This window comes from Panthera leo, chromosome E2 (genome assembly GCF_018350215.1).
Source record: "Panthera leo isolate Ple1 chromosome E2, P.leo_Ple1_pat1.1, whole genome shotgun sequence".
NCBI lineage: Eukaryota > Metazoa > Chordata > Mammalia > Carnivora > Felidae > Panthera > Panthera leo.
In genome coordinates, this window is record NC_056693.1 from 42,996,917 (window position 1) to 43,018,757 (window position 21,841).

The 21,841-nt window shown below is 45.6% G+C and overlaps 1 protein-coding gene across 7 annotated transcripts in view; it reads right to left on the reverse strand.

The window, feature by feature from the left end:
- The window catches only part of RANBP10 (RAN binding protein 10), a 61,273-nt gene that overhangs the window by 19,492 nt on the left and 19,940 nt on the right, over positions 1–21,841 (reverse strand). For 2 of the 7 annotated variants that reach the window (XM_042920466.1, XM_042920469.1), the window contains 2 exons: positions 17,601–17,653; positions 7,647–7,730 (listed from right to left, as the gene is read on the reverse strand). In XM_042920466.1, coding sequence (XP_042776400.1) covers positions 7,647–7,730; positions 17,601–17,653 — 137 coding nt within the window. Of the gene's footprint in view, positions 1–6,245; positions 6,306–7,646; positions 7,731–17,600; positions 17,654–21,366; positions 21,426–21,841 lie in introns of those variants that run through there. The other 5 variants (XM_042920467.1, XM_042920471.1, XM_042920468.1 and 2 more) reach the window with 4 other exon arrangements.

Here is a 21,841-nt window from a genome sequence, read left to right on the forward strand (position 1 = left end):
TGCTCTGGGCACCAACCCAACTTCTAAGCTCCTTAACCCCAAGGGTGGGTGGGGCCTTTCTACTGTTGGTGAGTACACAGATCATTTGGCCTCAGGGAAGCAGCTCTCCTCGGGCACAGGGATGCCCACTGCTGCCCTGAGAGGTAGGATGATGAGGCTACCATAGGCAATGCCTCTCTCAGGCTTCAACACAGGAGGCTCTATGGCTCCTGGCAGCAGCAGCTGCAGTAGCAGCCGCTCCTCTGGGCCACAGAAGGCTACAAATGAAGGGGTGCCAGCTGAACAGCAGTGAGGACCAAAGTGACAATCATCCCTCTAGGTCTGGCTCAGATTGTACTTGGTGACCCTGGGCATGCCCACCAGCTTCCCCTGCCTCAGGATCCACATCCACATGCCACACCAGTCACAGAAGGCCTCCCCTGGCTCCCCTCCTAGATCCTCCAGACGGAGCACAAGGGCTTCCCACATGCAACACAGTCACTGACCACAACATGACAACCTGTTAAGAGAGCAGCACAGCAATAACCCTGTGTGTGTGGCACAACAGTTACTGCCACTTCCACCTCATCAAGAGACTGGGGGCCTTGGTCACCAGCCCGCAAAGCTGAGAAATGGTTGAAATGGGATTTGACCAAATCTTCAGATTCCAAAACCCACATCCTTCCTGTCATGTGTCTTGTCTCATTTGAGGTGGTAACCACTCAGGCAGTAAAACTGTCCCCAAGCCCCTATCCCATCACCAGAAGACAGTGGTCAGATGCACTGGTTTTAAGGAGCTGTGGACCTGGGATTTCTGACTTGCAGTGAGTCAGGCCAGAAATGGGGCAAGGCCCAGACCCCAGCCCTAGAGGAAGACAAAGGTACTGGTGCCTCCTGTCTGAAGGCTACAGCTGGCCGTCTCTGCTCTCCAGGGAGGCCCCACCTTCCCACCTCACCAGGCAGCCACAGCCAGCTGACGAGAACACACACTTCCACCCAGTGCCCACTGAAAAAAGGCTTCCTAAGCACAAAGCCCCGCTTCTCACATATAAAGAACATACATATGATCCAGCCAAAGATAGCAGCACTTGACTTTAGGCCACAGGCCTGAGTTCTCAGCATGGAATCCCCCAGGATGGGCTGCTCTGCTATAGAGCCCTACAGCTACTAGAGACCAAACTTTGCTCCAGGGGCCTGGGATGCCAGGGGCAGAGGTGTGGCTCTCCTCAATGCTGCTTGAGCAGAAAAGATTTCCCTAAAGACAAGCCCACCACTCACCACCTCCTGAGGCCATGTGGCTGTGGGAGAACACTGCCCAGGAAAGCCACTGCCCATTCTAGCCCTCCCCAAAGAATCCTTAGGGAGAGCTGCTTGCTGTCCTATGCGCCCTCTCAGAACCATGCCCACAGCTGCTCATGCCCACTGGGTCCTCCCTTTGTGCCAGTGCATCATGATCCAACCCCAACGCTTGCTCCTTTGTTTTCCATAACATTGTTTGGTTCCCCCCTCCCCCTAGCCCTGGCACACTGCTCACATCCCTGATCAATCCTGAATCCTACTGAACCTTTCCAGTCACCAGTAGTTACTTGTCCTGGGACTGTCCCTGTCTATCTTCCTTGGCCAAGATAGGAGTTCCCTGACGCAGGGTCTACATGATCTCATCACAAGTTCCTCCAGTGCCCAGGATGTCAGGAGTCTGAGAGGTGGTACACATGCATATACACACGTCTGTGTGTTTGTGTGTAGTGACCAGTCTTAGCCCATTTCTCTCTCACACAAGGATGACCCTGCATGACAGATTTTGTATACAGATTTTACTGGCTAGAAGGTACAAGACTTGAACTAGAAAATTTTCCTTGTTTTAGCTTTCTCAGATTGAGGCGGTAGTTACTCTAACAATTTTAATAAAAATGTAGCCATGTGATCCATCAAAAATAGTGAAATTGCCCAAAAGAACCAGTTCCTACTTAAGTCAATGACTGAAGGATATCTGGAAGCTATTTTTGTTGCCATGTATAGGAGCTCAATAACTGTCACCAAAACAACAGAGGCTTACATTTCCAAAGACCTAATACAGAAATTTAAGTATTTTGAATAGTTTTCTTCAAAAATAAACTATGTAATTATTTTGACAAAAACTACCATAGAGCTATAAATATGGATTTTAAATTAAAAAAAAAAAAAAAAACCTGAAGAGCTTCATAAAAAAAAAAAAAAAAGTATTTACTTAGAATTGATTTAAGATTCACCATCATCTTGGTTTGTCTGGAAAATAGGTTAAGTTTTCCTGTTTTTGTTTTCAATTCCCAAATCACTTACCATTTATATAGATTTACCCAGAGGAAGAAAATGCATAGTCCCTGTCATACACTGAGTAAGGCTTCCCAAAGATGTCCATGTCCTAATCCCAGAACCTGTGAATATGCTATCTTAATGGTACAAAAGATTTTGCAGAAGTGATTAAGGCTCTTGAAATGGGAGAGTGGATTGTCCTGGATTATCTGGATGGAGAAGCAATGCAATCACAAGGGTCTTTGTAAGAGAGAGGCAAGAGGGTCTAGTCAGAAAAGGTGATGTGAAGGCAGAGAGAGACTGGAAGATGCTACACTGTTGGCTTTGAAGATGGAGAGATGGGGACACAAGTGAAGAAATGTAGGTGGACACTAGAAGCCAGAAAAGGCAAGGAAGCAGATTCTCCCCACAGAGTCTCTAAAAAGAATGCTACCCTGCTGACATCTTGGTTTTAGGACTTCTGTCCTTCAGAACTGTAAAATGATTATTTTATTTATTTATTTAAAGATTTTGTTTTTAAGTAATCTCTACACCCAACGTGAGGCTTGAACTCACAACTCCAAGATCAAGAGTCCAATGTTCTACCATCTGAACCAGCCAGATGCCCCTAAAACAATTACTTTAAGTCACTATTATTATTACAGCAGCAACAGAAAACCAATATGGTCCCTTATAGCTATAGAAGAACCTACTGAGCATCTGGAACGATCAGTGTAAAACAATCAACACCTCAAGCTCCTTGTCTCTTGCTCCTCAAAGTGCCATGAAGTTAAAAGCTTTTCCAAGAAAATCACAGGCCTATAATGTATCTTCATTCGGAGCTATCATTTTTATAACCGATATTTTTTCCAAACACAATTAAATACAGAAAGTATGTACAGAAAGTGTTTATGTATGCATATGAAAGGCAGCCTGGGGTGAAAAACGGAATGTTATACACCTCATTCAGTAATAACAGCTGTGGCAGCAATTTGGTTTAGGGCCACTGTGCTATACCTTCTCATTCTCTGGAAAGGAAGAGCAACCAACCCACTTGCCACCAACTAGCTAACAAAGGCCTGCCTATTCCATGGAGCTGACAAACGGGGTGGTGGGAGGTGGAAAAGCAGCAGAGAACACATAATATATATGTGTTCTCTGTAAAAGTAGAGTAAACTACTTTTTACTGTAAAAAGTAAACCAATAAGCAAACAAGAAAACACCTGGTAGATAAAACATGCTCTGAAGGAAACAAAGCAAGGTGATGGGCTAGAAAAGGGAGTGGGGATAGGGACTAACTGGGATGGAGTAGTCAAGTTAGTCTTTGCCGAGGAGTGATCCCTAAGCAGAGGCATGCTTGATGAGAAAATCAGAAACAAGAACTTCAGGCACCTGGGTGGCTCAGTCGGTTAAGCATCTGACTTCAGCTCAGGTCATGACCTCAAGGTTCGTGAGTTCAAGCCCTGCATCGGGCTCTGTGCTGACAGCTCAGAGCCTGCTTGGGGTTCTCAATCTCCCTCTCTCTGCCTTTCCCCTGCATGTGTGCGCATGCACTTCCTCACTCTCTCTCTCTCTCTCTCTCAAAATAAATAAACATTTAAAACAAAAAAAGAAAAAAGAACTTGAGGGGTAAAGTGAATGAGCTCAGCATGTCTGAAAAACAGGAAAAGGCGGCCAGTTGGGCTGGAGCAGAGAGAGATTTAAGAAGACTGGTGGCAGAGCTGACAGGACTCCCTGGATGTGTGTGCTGCTGGTCTGAAAGCGAACAAGGATGCCTCCCAGGTTTCTGTCCTGGACAAAAGGGTGAATGGTAGTACCACCTACTAACAGAAGGAGCAGGCCTTTTGGACATGTTAAGTTTGAGTAGGTGGGTGGCTGTACAAGGCCAGTGAAATGACTGTGGCTTATCCCAGACACTCAAAATTGTGATGGGGAACACTCATGAAACAAACAGCATAAACAGAAAATTTTAAATGAAGTCAATGGAGGATTTTCCTACTGTGTTGTCTTGATACAATGGCTTCCTGTTTTTCCTTCTGGTGAAAAATTCAGACCAAAGACTAGAAAGGGCAGAGCAAACACAGAGCAAGGCACTAGATGCTCAAAATAGAAGAAGAGATGTTAAAGGGCACGAAGTTACTCTAAGCGGATTAAGTTACCCCGCTCTCAATGAAACTTCTCCCCAGGCCTTGAGAAGCTGTACAGCAGAAAGGAGCAGGTACTTCTCCTGCCATTCTTGAGGAATCAGGCAGACAGGAGACAAACCAACAAGGCCAAGGTCAAATTGCCATTGCACATTCTGTAGATAGTCTGTGGTTGTCAGTCTCAATCTAGGGTACTGCAGAGGGCAGTCTGGCCTCTATTAGAAAGAGACACTATCACCCTTGGTGGTAGGGCAGCAGTATGGCCTGAAAGCCTTCTGCAGTCTGGTCCTGGATACAGCCCTGTCCCTCCAAGATGGCAGTTCCTCGGCAGTCACTCACTTCCTTGGACCTAGGTTCCCTTCTCTACCAAGTGAGGTGGGAGCAATTAGCGTGGTCAAAGAGCCCTAAGATCTACTTAGAAGAAACACTGAGTCTCTAACCAATCAGCAGGTACAATAATCCCCATCTGAAGGTTGAGAAAACTGAGTCACTGCGAGGCTACATGAAGGCTTGTGGTCTTGTAGATAACATTCTCAGAAGCTCAATTCTCCTTCCCTCTGAGGGACATTCAGGTGTGTACCAAGCAGGTACCCACAAGGGTGAAGCTACCACCTCCTCCTTCTTGAGGTGGCCCACAATTCAATCTCAGGAAAAAGGAAGATGCTCTGAAAGTGGAACAGTGTGAGTTCCTCAAAGACTGGGCTCCATTAGAAAACACTTCACGTAACCCCTACAAGGTTTCTGAACTCCAGATTTGGCTGACCTGTCCAACACTACTCCCTACTGGTATCTGGATGAGTTCCATCCTGGGCACAAAGCCTCCTGTCACCCCTCCCCCAAGGCTGCAATAACAAGCAGTAGGGTAGGTGAACAAGGAGTGCTAGGATTTGCCTGCCAGCCCCCTTTCTTTAGGGGATAGTACTCACCTTCTCTTAAGAAGTACCCCCCCCCACCCCCACACCAATTCTGTCTCCAGGGTGGACTACTAATCCTAGTAATTCCTCCTCCCTGACCCAAACTGGATCAATAAGAGATCTTCCTGATTTTTCTACAAGGATGCTGGGAGGAGAGTGGGTCTCAAAGCTCTGTGCTGCCATTGTTCCAATCTTATGTTGAATGCCAGTTTGACAGACTAAAACTATTAAGCACAAAGCAGGTGAAAGAGACAGAGAAAGAAAGTCCAAGACAGCATTTGAATCCCTGAGACCTCACTCCTCTGTTTGCCCTGCCTGAATTCTGGCTGACCAGCTGGTTAGAGATGGGTTTCTCTCCTTTTTGTTTTTTTTTTCTTTTTTAAATCATTTTATTTATTTAAGAGAGTGGGAGAGAGGGAGAGAGGGAGAGAGGGAGAGAGGGAGAGAGGGAGAGGGAGAGAGGGAGAGGGAGGAAGAGCAAGCTGGGGAGAGGGAGAGGGAGAATCTTAAGCAGGCTCCAGGCTCAGCACAGAGCCTGATGCAGGGCTCGATCCCATAACCCTGGCATCATGACGTGAGCCGAAATCAAGAATCAGACACTCAACCAAGTGAGCCACCCAGGCGCCCTGGGCTTCTCTCCCTTGAAGCAACCAAAGTTCTCTGGCTATCGGGGCCACATCTAAGCATCTTTTTGTTCACCTTGCATAACACCTGGCCCAGAGTACATGCTCAAGAAATGTTTGTTGAAATAAAAAGGGAAATGTAGTCAAGGGCTGGCAAGAAGCCTGAAATACAAGACTGTCAATGATCAGACCATATTGTGACACACTGCCTGTGGGCAATCCTAGGCTTGAGTGTAAGGAGTTTTGTTGTCATTTTTCTTTGTAAGAAAAGCAAAGCAATTAGAGCTGTCTGCCTGCATCATGCCCCCACTTACACAGACTAATGATGAAGCTACTTCTGGGTCCTGGCAAGAGGACTACCGATAGGCTGGAGACCTGGCTCTACACCTGGGTAAGTCATTTAACTTCTTTCAGTTTTCTCATCTATGAAACAAGGAAGCAGATGTAAATACCTCTGCCAGCTCTGGAAGAGTCCATGGTTCTAAGTCCCCTTCCCCATTAAGAGTGTCCAGCAGCTATGGTCACTCCCACACCTCTAGGTAAGCCTCCCCTCCAGCCCCACCACCCTCTGCTTCAGAAGAGAACCCCAAACAGAACTTCTGGACCCAAAGTCAGCAGCTTTCTAAGTTGGCAGCAGGAGCAATCACCCTCTTTGGATGGGCTTGGTGTGAAGCTGGGGTGATAGGCCCGGGAATGAGAGTTGTCACATTTATCACAGGGCTGGAACGAGCTGTCTGAGAGGACAATGAGAGGTGAGGGCCAGAAGAAAACAAGGGGGCATAGCTGCCTGGACCACCACACCCTCCTGTAGGAAGTCAGATCCAGGTGTCTCTGAGTCAGAGGATAGCTGAGACCATACAATGGGGAAAACACTCTGACAGAAGAGCCACCCAACTAATCATTCTTCCCTCTCCAAAGAGAATGAGCCTTGACACTCCCAGAGAGAACGAATGGGTAGCCAGCCTATGGGTGCCCACACAGAAAAGCCTACCCCTTGCCATGTCAGACACCTATTAGATGCCAGTGATGCAAGGGGAAGCCAAGCCACATTTGGGCCAGGGAGCCCTAGGTGCCCACTTCCGATGTTCTGGCACCACCCACTTCCCCTTCCATGATCACTCAGAGGGGAAGTCTCTATCACAGAAGTGTGGGGGCGGCTGAGGAAAGGAAATGGTTCATCATCTTGGCACTCCCAGATGCCATCCCTGGTTACAATGACCTGGAGGTAGAAGACTCCCATGGGGGTGCCAGGGACTCCAACACAATTGCTCCAGGAGCCCACCCACTGCAACTTCCATCTGCCAGGACATGTCAGGGGCCTTAGTCCCAAGAAGCTAGCAATTGGAGAGGACTCCCACTGCCAAGTAGAAAGACTTCTTTCTGCATCTTCAGCACATTAACACAGAATCTTGGAAGGGGCTGGTGCTGTGCCTGCCCAGGAGGTTCTAGTCCTGGCCTGTGGCTAGCCAGCACACAGAGTCTAGCCCACGCCTCACAAAGTAAGCCTGAGCCTTGGCCTCCATGCCACCACGGCAGCCATCTCTCCCGAAGAAATGGGTCCCAGTCACCATTGGGCTTTGGGACTAGACAGACTTGGGTTTGAATCCCAGTTCTATCACTTGGCCTGCTGAATTCTCTTGACTGAACTCTTTCAGGGTTGGTGAGAGAATTAAACAAGAATGGCTAGGGAATACCAGCCCAAAGGAGGCACTCACCCTCGAATTTCTCTTCCCTCTCCATTTCTAATACCAGTTCCATGGTGAATCCTAGGCACTTCAGACTTCGTACTTCCTTCTTCCCTGAGGGAGCAAGCAGGGATGGAACTGGTCACCACCCACCTCTCCTAACTAACACCCAGCAATGGCAGCCCCAGGCCTGCTCCACTCTTGCCTGTCCCTGGTTTCCCGGGGAGGCCATCTGGCCTTCAGAGCACTTGACAGAGCTCAACAACCATCCCCGGTGGCTCTCAAAATGTCACTTATGAGACTGGCTATGGAGGAAAGGTGCTGGACTAGCTTGGCCAGGGTGCTTATTGAGCCTGGGATTGCTGTAGAGAGAGCACATGTGCCTTGGGAGACCTCCTGGCAGGGCTGCTTCTCAAAGATGGTCACTTCCTCAGAGGCATCCCTCCCTGGAATCCATCAGATAAATGCTTTTCCCCAAACCTCAAGTATCTTTAAAAAATATGATAGGATCCACTGCCTGGAGCAGCTCAGCAATGGACAATGGGAAAGCAAAAGAGATCTTTTCACTCAGCAGACAGTGCAGTGACATTACAGAGGGTCCATTTTGGTACTCACATGGCTGTTACCCCAAGCTCTCAGAACCATGGAACCAAGGAACAGGATCCACACAACCCTAGGGCTATGCCTCTGGCGGCTCCAGGCCAGAGGGGTCAGGGATACCCTGGGGGTCTGCTCAGCATGGAAGTCAAGGTAAGGAGAGCAGGAGAAAAAGGTTCTCTGCAGGTAGGTAGCTGGTGACACCAGGGACTGATACCAGGTGGAGCTTGCCCTCGCAGGGGTACCCAGGCCCTATACTGAGATAGGGACAGGTGTCAGCTCAAAACCATGGGCAAGGTGAGAGGCTACATAGCCAGCACCTGCATAAAAGCAGCCTTCCATGAGTCATACCTTTTCTCTACCCCAAAAGAAACAGATACCTGATGGCCAGGGGAGGCCCAGGGAAGCCAGGACGGGTATTGCTGGGTCTGGCTAGAATATGGCTCAAGTAGTATCTGCCATATCTAACAGAGCTACCGGCCTGTATCTCAGGATCCCACAGGACAGGCTAGGTCTGTCATCTACTATGCTGAATCAGGCTATGGAAAGGTGTAGCACTGTCCCACAAGACTGAGGAGCAAGCTCAGCTCTGAGACCTTGGTATCTTTCCTCTGGAGCCAGGTTTGGCTTCTCCTTGTCTCCACTGAACTTCTTTTGAACCTCAGGGGAAAGTCAGTGGATGGGTGACCCTTGGTAGTGTAGGAGCCTGTGACTTTGCACACATTGCCAGATCCTGAGAGACGGCATGTGCAAAACCCTTCCCAAAAAGAGACTCAGGCATAGTAGTACAGTATTTCCAGGACCCCTAGATACAGATTCCTGCCCAACACTAGTAAGGCAAGGGATTGAGCAGTAACTAGTCTACACTCAGCTCCACCCTGATGTGGCCCCAGGCTCCAACCACACCAGAGGACACTTGAGAATCTCTGTTTTCAGACACTGACAAACTCAGGTTTCAGAGCTGGCCCTTCTGCTGTCGATGAAACCTGTTACCTCAAAGAACTTAATACAGGTCTTCCTGTGAGTGAGAAAAGAGGCCTACAGAAAAGGACCATGATTCAACTGGCCATGGGGCCAAGGCCACTGCTGGCTCAGGAAGGAGTGGCAGGGAAGCAGAGAGCCTCTTACATGAAAGCAGCTCTGCAGTAGGGACTACGGTGGGTCTTAAAGCACTGGCACCATTAACATCTATGGAAACCACCAGGGATTTTGTACAGCTACCTGGCCCTTGAGCCCCAACTGTCAAACCACCCTCTGCTCTGGACTTCCCAGTGGAACGTGGGTATCTACCCCTCCACTCCCCTCCAGGTCACTTTCCAAGGATATCTCAGACAGAGACAAAACAAAATGATCAAGGCAGTGAGGGGCTGGGCAGCACCATGCACACAAACCCCAACCTATTCTTCCCACAGCTGCGGTCCTGAGCAGCTGTTCCCCTGGTTTCAGAGAATCTCCTGGCTGCCTGACTTTTCTAGGCAGGGCTACTTTGAGGCACCTTATAGGCTTGAACTGCAAGGCCATCACCAGTCAGCCTCTTCCCTTTACCAGCCTAAGCTGGTACTCACTTGGGAGGCTTGTATGGTATCTACAATCATGCCAGTGTTGCAGAGGACTATTCCCAGGTGCTCTACCACGGTTAGGAGAAGGCACACCCAGATTTCCAGTGGGGCTTTGATGGTTCAATTCACCCAACTGGACTCACGGAGGGACTGAGCAAAGCCACTGCTATTGATATTTGCTCTGAATAGGCACCTTATGCTGCAAGATACGAGGGCAGAAAGAAAGGATATTGAACACCTTGTTACTTATTGTCAGTGCCTGTCACACTGACAGGGGCTAGCCTCTGTACTTGTGAACCTGGCACAAACACCCATGTTCTGCCCTCTTCTCTGCTATCTGCTGTTCCTCTCCCATGACACGTGCAAATGCGAAATATCAGCTGTTTGCAGAAAGTGTCCCACCCAGTAGAATCAGGCCCCAGCCACAGAGATCAGGACACAAACAGTCCCAGGGACATGCTCCTAACAGACCATTCAGGGCAGGCTTAGGCAAGGCAAGCCCTAGGTGGGGGAAAAGATGCTTACTTGAACATGACTATCCTGTGGGAGCAAGGCACACAGTCCCCTTACTACCCTCCAACCCCCCTACCAGGGCCTCATTGCAAGGTGCCATCTGCTTCAGGAGACATGTTCCCCCACCCCCAGTCCCCAGCTGTGGTTCTTCTAGCTGCTTCTTTTACAACAGTTCGAAGAAAGTGTGCCCCAAGGGTTCTCCTTTGTAGGATTGCAGTAATTAAGGTAATATATGCCACACCAAGAAAACACCTACCTCCTCCACAGAAATGGCAAGGAGGAAATTATCAGCTGCCCAGCTATGAGGCAGATGGGGCTAGGCACAAAAGGAAGATCTATCCCATCCTCACCCCCCTCAAAGCACCCAAGATTAGAAGCAGCCCAAAACTCTATCCACAACCCTGACTTTTTCTCCTTGCTTCTTCAATCCAGGGATCCCAGTCTATGCTGCTTGCTGCCAGCTCAATGATGGGAGGGTTGGGCTGCAGGTACTCACCTGCCTGTAGATAGATCATCCTGCCCTGCTTTCAAGGCATTTGGCCAAGGATTCTGACATTCTTATTTTGGACCACAAGTGTTCCTTGGTTTCACACTTAACAGTGGCCAAAAAGTCTTACAAAAGGTAAACATCAAAAGTTCCACATCTTCCAACAGAAACTTCTAACCATGCAAGCTAAGGCATGTCCATATGCTCCTGGGAAAGTCCGACCACCACAATCTCATACAAGAGGTACTCTCTGTTATCATCTGCCCCAGGGCTAAGTGAGACCCCTAGAGTGGCTATTCTCTACTCGTGACAGCCCTAGAGGCAAAGATGTCCTGGCTGAGCCAGTAAAGGAAAGCCTACAAGAAAATACTTGAAATACCAACTTCCTGACTTTGTTTGCTGTACCATCTTCACCCTCCATAATTCAAGTCCAGCTAGCAGGTACTAAACATGGTTACTCAAATACAGAAAACACAAGCACTGACAGAAAATACTGTTTCAATTACATCTAACTGTACTCTGATATACAAACATTTGAAAACTTTATTTTTAAAAAAAATTTTTAAATGTTCATTTTTGAGAGAAAAAGAGAAACAAAGCATGAGTGGGGGAGGGGCAGAGAGGGAGACAGAGAATCCGAAACAGGCTCTGAGCTGTCAGCACAGAGTCTGACACAGGGCTCGAACCCACAAACCATGAGATCATGACCTGAGCCAAAGTCGGATGCTTAACTGACTGAGACACCCAGGCACTCCTGTAAAAAAAATTTTAAATGTATAGATACTTTCTTCCTCAGGTAGAAAAAAATACTTTTTTTTCAATTACAACAAAAGCTAACATGCATGCTCCCCCTTTTTTTGAGGGGGGGAAAGCGGGGGAACTAGAAAGCCCCCCCTCCCCCCACCCCATGCATATGGGATAGGGAAAGAGGGACAGGAAGGAAACTTAGGCAGGTTCCACACTCGGGACAGAGCCCGAAGCAGGGTGAGATTATGACCTGAGCTGAAATCAAGAGTCAGACACTTCACTGACGGAACCACCCAGGTGCCCCAGTACCCCTCTTTTTATCAGGCACTATTCTAAGCACATTATAGGAATTAACTCACTAAATTCTCATAACCATTCCATATAAGAGTTAAGTACTAATATCACTCCCATTTTACAGATAAGGAAAACTGAGCACAGAGAAGTTAAGTAACTTATCTCGGGATGCCAGGATACAAATGCAGAGGGTGGCTCCAGAGTCCATGCTCTTAACCACTGAGTTACATACTGCTCCACAAGCTGACCACAACCCTAAAGGTCTGTTTCCTCACATGACTAAATGTGAGCCTATAGTTGGTTCAACAACACTGAGCCCTAACATACAGAGAAGATGTAGTGTGTGTGTGTATACGTACATACGTATATGTATGCATATATACATACACATACATATACACACACAGATGTAGTGTACGTGTGTATGTGTATATATACACATACAGTACATACACACAATGGAATATTACTCAGCCATCAAAAAATGAAATCTTGCCATTTTTAATGATGTGGACAGAACTAGAATGTATTACGCTAAGCAGAATAAGTCAGAGAAAGACAAATACATGATTTCACTCCTATGTGGAATTTAAGAAACAAAACAGATAACATATGGGAAGGGGGAGAAAAGAAAGGAAAAGAAGCCACAAGAGACTTTTTAATGTTTATTTATTTTTGAGGTGGGGGGGAGAGGGGCAGACTGAGAGGGAGACACAGAATCCAAAGCAGGCTCCAGGCTCTGAGCTGTCAGCACAGAGCAGGGCTCGAACCCATGAACCACGAGATCATGACTTCAGCCAAAGTCAGACGCTTAACTGACTGAGCCACCCAGGTGCCCTGACCACAAGAGACTCTTAACAATAGAGAACAAGCTGAGAGTTGATGGAGGGTGGGAGATGGGCTAGGTGGGTGATGGGTATTAAGTAGGGCATTTGTTGTGATGAGCACTGGATGTTATATATAAGTAATATATATTAACACTGTTAATATTAACTAAAATATTAAAAAGTTAAAATTAAAAATACTTCTTGGACATCAAACAAAAAGAAAATAACAAGTATTGGCAAGGATATAGAAAAGTCAGAATCGGAGTGCCTGGGTGGCTCACTTAAGCATCCGACTGTTGGTTGAGGCTCAGGTCATGATCTCACAGTTTCATTGAGTTCAAGCCCCAAGTTGGGCTCTGTGCTGGCAGCATGGAGCCTGCTTGGAATTCTCCCTCTCTTCCTCTCTCACGGTTCGTGGGATCGAGCCTCATATCTGGCTCCGCGCTGAGAGTGTGGAGCCTGCTTGGGATTCTGTCTCCCACTCTCCCTGCCCCTCTTCCACTCACGCGCGCTCTCTCTCTCTCTAAAAATAAACAAGGGGTGCTGGGTGGCTCAGTCAGTTAAGCGTCTGACTTTGGCTCAGGTTATGATCTCACAGTTCATGAGTTCGAGCATCACAATGGGCTCTGTGCTGACAGCTCAGAGCCTGGAGCCTGCTTTGGATTCTGTGTCTCCCTCTCTCTCTGCCCCTTCCTTGCTTGCACTCACTCTCTCTCTCTCTCTCTCTCTCAAAAATAAACATTAAAAAAAATTTATTAACAAAATGGATTCAATTAATCTAAAAGATGATGGAGATTTTTTATAGGTTTTGATAATTAATCAAAATCATAGCCATTTTCCTAAAAAGAGAATCACAGATGGCCAAAGCACAATATACTGAAAGTGATGCCACAAGAAAGTTACGTGAACAAGCTAACAAGACAGGAAGGGAGTTTTTCAAAAAAGTCCTCCCCCAAAGATCACTCAGCCCTGACGGATTCACTGATAAATTTTTCTAAACTTACAAATTGAAAGTAATCTACATATAGCCATGAAAATAAGGAACCCCTCCCAATGACCTAGTAGGAGTCTTCTTAACTAAACATGATATACTGTGTTATCTCAAAATACACACTTAAGGCATTTATAAATATAACTGTTTACTTCTGATTAAATGCTTCCAGTTAAATATTTCAGAATAAGGGAAAGGAATCCTTTTTTTTTTTTTTTTTAAACCATCATCTAGCACCTCCTGAAGTCCCATCACATGCTTAAGCTCTTAACAGTTCTTACTGCCCAGGAGGCCAAGCTCAGCCTCTACCCCTCTAGAAGGTCTCCTGTACAATTAGCAAATCTGATCACATTTGTCTATGCTCAAAATACTCCTGCAGCCCGCACTCCTTAAATAAAGATGTCCAGTCCCCTTGACGAGGAACATAAGACTCTTCCCTCAACGGGTTCATCCTGTGACCAGGAAGCCATCTCATTGCACTAGACAACTTATAGATCTACTCACAGGCCTTACTGTACCCAGACCCACCTGGCAAACTCCTATTTGTCTCTCAACACCACTCTGAAGCTGCAGTAACCACCCCAACCACTACCCTCCACCAAACACACCTGTATCTATCAAGAAGGTACATATACCCTCAAACATCTCATCTGAAGTTAACACCAAAGTCTCAAATTCCAGACCCAGCCTAGACCATCATCATCACTCCCCTCCTACCATCCATACATCCAAACAGTCTAAATAGCCTTCACTGCAACCAAGGGTCTCTTGGAAATCAGAAGTAACTGGCAGAAAGGCCTCAGTTACTGTCATCCTCCATATCATGTCCCTGCTGGAATACATGCTAGTACTTTCAGGTCCAACTGTTCATGAATGATGATACTTTCAGTTATGGAGGATGTATGCTCATTAACACCCCCCCACCAAAAAAGAAAAAAGTGATCCCAGAAAATGGCAAGTGCCAAAGGGGATTCTCATCTTCCAAATCCAGCAATGAGATGAACAATGGCAGGCCCACCATCATTCCTAAGAGTGCCACCCCTCTATCCCTACATCTGTCCAGTACTAGCTCTGCCCAGCCATTTAGCCAGCCCTGTAACCTGGGAAAGCCAGAGTATCCATCCTTCCCAGGAAGAATCCCTATCTAGCTGCAATCTGATTCTTACTTTCCACCTTAAGGAATAATCAGGGAGATTATCAGGGCAGGAAGGAAAGCCCTCAGGCGCTGGCAGGCAGAGTGAAATGAAAACAGAAGCAATACCCACAGAGGCCCCTTTCTCTTGCCAAACAAGACATCTACCAGTGAGGGATGCTAAAAAAAGTGCCAACTCTCCTGATGTGTTAGTGTGGGGATTAACACCTCATCCACTGTCTCTAAGCCCCTTCTCCCTACTGGCCCACACCCTGTGCCTGGACAGGGTCTGACTTCACAAGGGCCCAAAATGGATTTCCCTACAATGTTGTATTAACAACACCAAGGGGTTCCTGGATGTCTCTGTCAGTTAAGCATCCAACTTTCAGTCAGTTGGCTCAGTCAGTTTGCGAGTTCAAGCCCTACGTCAGGTTCTGTGCTGATGGCTCAGAGCCTGGAGCCTACTTCGGATCCTCTGTCTCCCTATCTCTTTGCCCCTCCTCTGCTCCTTCTCTCTCTCTCTTTCACACACACAAAAATAAATAAACATTAAAAGACAAAACAAAACAAGAAAAACCAATGTCAAAGCACATGATCAGCAGCTGGCCTCCAACAGGCCCAGAGGGAGTCAAAAACCCCATCTTATGAACAAGGCAAACAGACCAAGCCAGCTCCATATGGCTCCAACTCAAAAGAGATTCAGATCAGCCCAGGTAGACCTTGAAGCACTCCCCACCCCCAATCTGCTCCACTCCATGGATCCCAAACCCAATGAGCCATGCAAAAACGGTTCTTACTAAAGAAGGATGCGAATGTGGAACTTACAATACCATGCCTAGCACATGGTAAAAGACTGCACTCCAAAACCACCTGAAAGACAGACATCAAGACTTCTTGATAGAAAGGCATTTGCTTTTGTTCATTTTGCTTTATTTCTATTTAAACAGATAATATACTCACAAGAAAGAAAATTTGAAAACTTTGAAAGTGAAAAATTTCCTTCCCAGTCCTATCTCTAGCCACCCTGTCCCTTCCCAAGGGACAGCCAATACTACAAGTTTTCCTGTAACTTTCCAAAGGTATCTTACGCATGTACAAGCAGGTACAGGTACAAGCAGGTATAGGTATGGTCATTTTGCCTTTTTTATTTTTACATATCTGGTAGCATATTAAATTCTGTTCTATGCCTTATATTTTCAACTTAACAATACATTCTAGAGATTGCTCCAAATAAGTACCTAAAAAGCTTCCTCATTCTCTTCATGGAGGCATTGTATTCTTTTCTGTGGATTAACAAAAATTCATTTAACCAGTCAGTGTTCATGGTTGCTTAAGTGCCGTGTAATAACTGATTATAATAGTTACTTCTGTATGAAAGCCTATAAAAGCCTCTTTTCTCTGCCACTAAAGCAGTGCAAAAGTTCAAAGAGCACATCTGGAATACGAAAAAGATTAACAATCAGTTTACCCTTGATGGGGAATTATTTTTCTAAGCTCCTTGGTTACTAAGAGGCGGAGCTACAAACACTATAGACACATGTAGTCAGCCCAGGCCAGTGGCTTACGTAACAAAGATCACAGCTGCATGCTACACAAAAGCCAAACATGCCACACGCACTCTGGTTAATAACTCAAGGACAGTTTTTACTCAGATCAAAGCTAAAAAAATGTCAGACTCCTGACAATTAGCTGAATCCTGAATAAGTGTAGATTTCAAGTACTTGAAATTAGTCAATGAGAAAAAAAATCTGTGAGTGATATTAAACATAGATGGGAAAAGATGAAACGTTTAAGTGCTGCTCTCTCTTTGGAAAAAAAACAGTTGCCTTCTTGTGTCCAAGGCACAAATACTAGAGAGGGCCAGGGCCAAAACATAGGGACTTTGCCTGTCTCCATGCTGGTGTTGGGGCAGCTTGTACCGTGTCACTTATGCCACCGAAGGGACAAATGGACTTAGGAGCATCTTCTGGAACTCATCAGCTTCTGGGAGAGGTTTCTGTCACCTCAACTATACACAGCTCAGGATTAGGCATGAGCCACTGGGCAGAAAATAGCTGAAAGGGTGCTTAGGTAGTAAAGAAGGACTATCTGTGGGGCCCAGAGCATTCCTCAAATCTGAGGTTGCTGACTGCCAACCTAAGTCTTGCACAAATCCTCTTATTTATTAAGAAATTGTCTCGGGGCGCCAGGGTGGCTCAGTCGGTTAAGTGTCCAACTCTTGATTTCGGCTCAGGTCATGATCTCACAGTTCATGAGTTCAAGCCCTGCATCGGGCTCTGTGCTGATAGTAAGAAGCCGGCTTGGGATTCTGTGTGTGTGTGTTTGTGTCTCTCTCTCTCTCTGCCCCTCTCTGTTCACATGCTCTCTCTCCCTCTCTCAAAATAAATAAGCATTTAAAAAAAAAAAAAAGGAAAGAAACTGCCTCAACTGTAACCCAAGTGGGAGGTCACTTAAAGACTCTGATCATTAATATGGTAAAATAACAAAAAAGCCAGTGTTGGCAACAGCCTTCCTCTCCATATATGCTGCCAGAGTCCCAGGCTGGTCAAAGGTCAATGGGAGGAAGAGCTACTAAGGCATATCCCCACTAGGAGCAAGCTCAGGTTGCTTGGTTTTGACTGCAAATTCTATGAATGACAATCACTTGCCAATTAATTTTTTGGAATGGAAGCCCATACCATCCCAGCCATGGCCAACTTTCAGGATCTTCCACCCAATGGCCTAGCTTTGAGTGGGCAGCCAGAAAAGCTCTCTCTAGCTTCTTGGCTGCCACCATGATTCTCATCATAGAATGGATAAGGAGAGCAAAACAAATATTCTCTTAACCAGTGACTCACCAGGAAGTCTGTTCATGTTGACGCCTTGAGCTGAGAGTCCTATTCCCATGTACCTTCAAAAAAATCACACACATAAAAGTTTTTGTTAGCAAATGATTATGTATCTCCCTTCTAAAATATTTCTTGGGAAAAGAAAAATAGGACAAGCAATGAATATAGTGACTCTTAACACACTAGTGGTTCTTAAAGAACCTTCACATTTTGATTCCTTCTTTTTTTTTTAATTTGAGAGAGAAACAGAGAGACAGAGACAGAGAGAACAATTAGGGCAGGAGCAGATGAAGAGGAAGAGAGAGAATCTTAAGCAGGCTCCACACTCAGCATGGAGCTTGACATGGGGCTCGATCCCACGACCCTGGGATCATGACTCCAAGCCAAAATCAAGAGTCAGATGCCCAACTGACTAAGCCACCCAGGGGGCCCACATTTTGATTTTCTAATGAAAATCATCTCAATGCCTTAAGTAGCTGGAGAAACAAGAGGTGGTATCTGTACCCAGGAACCACTGCCTTCAGTTTCAGAGGAAAGTTTCCTGAAATCACTGCTTCCAGTCCCTTGGTTTCTGGCTCCGGCTAAGGTGGTGGAATCTGTCCCTAAGAAGTGCCTAAGGTAAGTAGTTCAATCCTGTACGTGGCAGAGCAATACAAGATCAAGCCCATGGGGACATGCCACTCTTCAACAAGGACCAAGACATGGAAAAAGCACAGCCATGTAATGTACTTTTACACAGGATTGTCAAGACCCCTCCCACGGGGCTTCTTCTCTGGGTATCTCCAAACTCATTACCCTCACTGCATACATTCACTGCTGACCTCCTTGATCATCCAATGTTAGGGGGAGGGTGTTTTAAGTCCCTGAGAGACACCACCCCCCCCACTCCTCCTACCCAGGTACCTAAACAACTAAGCTACCCACAGCAAGGCAGGGCCCATGCTGCACACCTCTGTCAAAGATGTCTCAGTGGCACTCATGGGTGGGCAGGCCAGAAAAGGAAATGAACAGGGGCACCTGGGTGGTTCAGTCGGTTAACCGTCCGACTTCGGCTCAGGTCATGATCTCATGGTTTGTGAGTTCAAGCTCTGGGTCGGGCTCTGTGCTGACAGCTCGGAGCCTGGAGCCTGCTTCAGATTCTGTGTCTCCTTCTCTCTCTGCCCCTCCCCCACTTGTGCTCTGTCTCTATCAAAAATAAATACATGTAAAAAAAAAAAAAAAAAGAAAGAAAAGGAAATGAACAGGGTTTTCTAGCCTGTTTATAGTGTACAAGGAAACAGGTATTTCCCCAAGAACTTAAATATGAGAAACAAGTCATTACCTTCTAAGAGTAAAATAGTAGAAACTCACACATGATGCCTGATATCAACTACATGTGAGTGCCAACAGGTAGTTGAGAAGCTTAGAATACTAAAAACACCAACTAAGTGGGCTGAGGTTTAACTTTATGGTTGCAGGTCATGTCACTGAACTTACACTTTAAAACGGTTAAAATGGTCAATATTGTTATGTATATTTTACCACACACAAAAAAATGTTTTTTAAAGCAATTACACAGGGTTGTCTTATTTTGACCACTTCCAAGTGGCTATACATTTACATTCCAACTGTTCCCTACTGTAAATGATTCTGCAAGGAACACTTCCACATACATTTCCCCATCTTGGACTATTTCTTTTTTACCCCTGACATGCTCCATGCACCTATGTACCTGTTTCTACCACTACCAGAGTTCCCACAACATGGTGCTACTGTCTCTGCAAGTCCTTCATCTACAGTAATGCCCCTTTGCCCTTCTTTGGCTGGCTGTGCCACTGGGTTTTGGGGGAGCAGCCTCTACCATCCAAATAAAGATCGGATCAAGCAAGGAAGGAAGGCTCTGACCCACACATCTTCCTCTGAAACCAGCTACGCCATCATGCTGGCAGGAACCAGGAAAGGACACCAACCAACACATGACCCTGATAACTTGGCCTGCAGAAGTTAGGGGAAAGAGGAGGGAAGGGAAAGAGGAGGGAAGGGAAAGGAACAGCACTTCAAAGAGGGACTTGCACAGTTCAAAGGACCCAGGCTCTCAAACTGCCTGCTACCTCCTGCCAAAAAAGGACCTTGAAGAACCACTGGGAGAAGCTGTGTAAGACTGCTGGCAGGATTCCCATTAGATTAAAACCTGTACTTTTTCCTGGAAAAACAGCAGCCCAAATAATCAGCTTCCTTACTTTATATGGTAGAGGCCACCAAAAGCTGGTCTCTATTCTCTTAATGCCTCAGCTGACCAAGCAGCAAATGACCTCAACTGCCCTGAAGTCATTAATCAACATAATCATGTACAACATAACCAGGGATTTCCCTGACTTGGATGTCGACCCACTTACCCTGCCCTGTTTGGAGGGGCCTGAGCCTCTGCTCAATACCACATGTTATCCCATCCCTGGCATGCAGGCTTCCTGACACTAAGATGAGGGTTTGTGTTTGGAGCACATGTTTCCTAGATGACCCTTGACCACTTAAGGTCAATGCAAATAGGGAAGGTCAAACAGCTTGGCCACAGCAACAAGAGTTTAATTCCACAAGCTTCCATGGGAATGAGGAACTACTAAGGCACAAGTATTCAAACACAACTTGCTTAGGCTTCTGCACTGTGGAAGCCTTTTCCAGAAGCTAGCCCTCAACACCCTCCTATAAACTCTCTGCCCCATAGATGGGATAGTGGTTACCAGTGGATGGCCTGGAAGCCTTTACATAAACTCTAGGGTCAACTTGCAGATCCAAGTGGATGAACTAAGGGTAAAGCACCCAGAGGATCCATTACCCACACTTGGGAGCTATGTCACCTGCAGGTGTCAATGACACTGGGAGCAGCCCCACAGGAGCCTAAGTTGCATATTCATATGAAGTCAGCACTGAGTAGGTGTTCAAAAGAAATGAGTCCCAACTCTTCAAACAATGGGTGACATTATTCCAAAAGTATGATGTTCTAAAATTACAAAAAGATGCAGCCTTCTACCTTCCAGCAAGTCTTCATGCACATGAAAACTATTATCCAACCAGTCTGAGATAAGCAGAGGGTAAAAAAGGTGTAAGGACCCTGTGAATATACTAAAAAACACTGTATTGTATACTTTAAGTGGATGAATTGTATGGTATGTTAAGTTACATCTCAGTCATACGCAACAAACTAAGAATAAAAGGCATCTGTCTCAACATAATAAAGGCCATATATGATAGGCCCACAGCTAACAGCATATCTAATGGTGAAAGATTGAAAAACGTATCCTAAGATCAGGAACAAAACAAAGATGCCTGCATTTGCCACTCTATCCAACAGAGTATTACAAGTTCTAGCCAAAGCAGTTAGACAAGAAAAAGAAATAAAAGGAGCTCAAATTGGGAAAGAATAAGTAAAGCCATCTCTGTTCACAGATGACATGATTCTATATGTAGAAAACCCTAAAGATTCCACAAAAATACTGTTAGAACTAATAAACATATTCAGCAAAGTTGGAAGGATACAAAATCAACACATGAAAAGCAGTTATTTTTGTACATGCTAACAATGAACAATCAAAAAAGGAAATTAAGAAAATAATTCCATTTATAATAGCATTATAGAGGATCAAATACTTAGGAACAGACTTTACCAAGGAGGCAAAAGACTTGTACACTAAAAACTATAAATGTTGCTGAAAGAAATTAAAGAAGACACAAATAAATGGAAAGACATCTGTGTTCATGAATTGGAAGACAATATTGTTAAAATGCCAATACTACCTACCCAATGTGATACACAGATTTAATGCCATTCATATGGAATCTCAAGGAACACTGATTAGTCAAAACAATCTAGAAAAAGACGAAAAAAGTTAGAGGACTTACACTTCCTGATTTTAAAACTTACCACAAAGCTATGATAATCAAAACAGTGGTGGAGACAGACATAAAGACCATAGTAATAGAATAGACAGCACAGAAATAGACCTTCCCATATATGGTCAATTGATTTTGACAAAGATGCTAAGACCATTCAATTGGAAAATGACAGTTTTTTCAACAAATGATGCTGGGGCAATGGGATAGCCTCATGCAGAAGAATGATGTTGAAGACTTACTATACACCATGTGCAAAATTAACTTAAAACAGATCAAATACAAAGACCTAAACTGTAAAACTTTTAGCAGAAAACATAGGAGAAAAAGTTTACATTAGAACTGGCAATGATTTCTTGGATATTACACCCAAAGCACAGGCA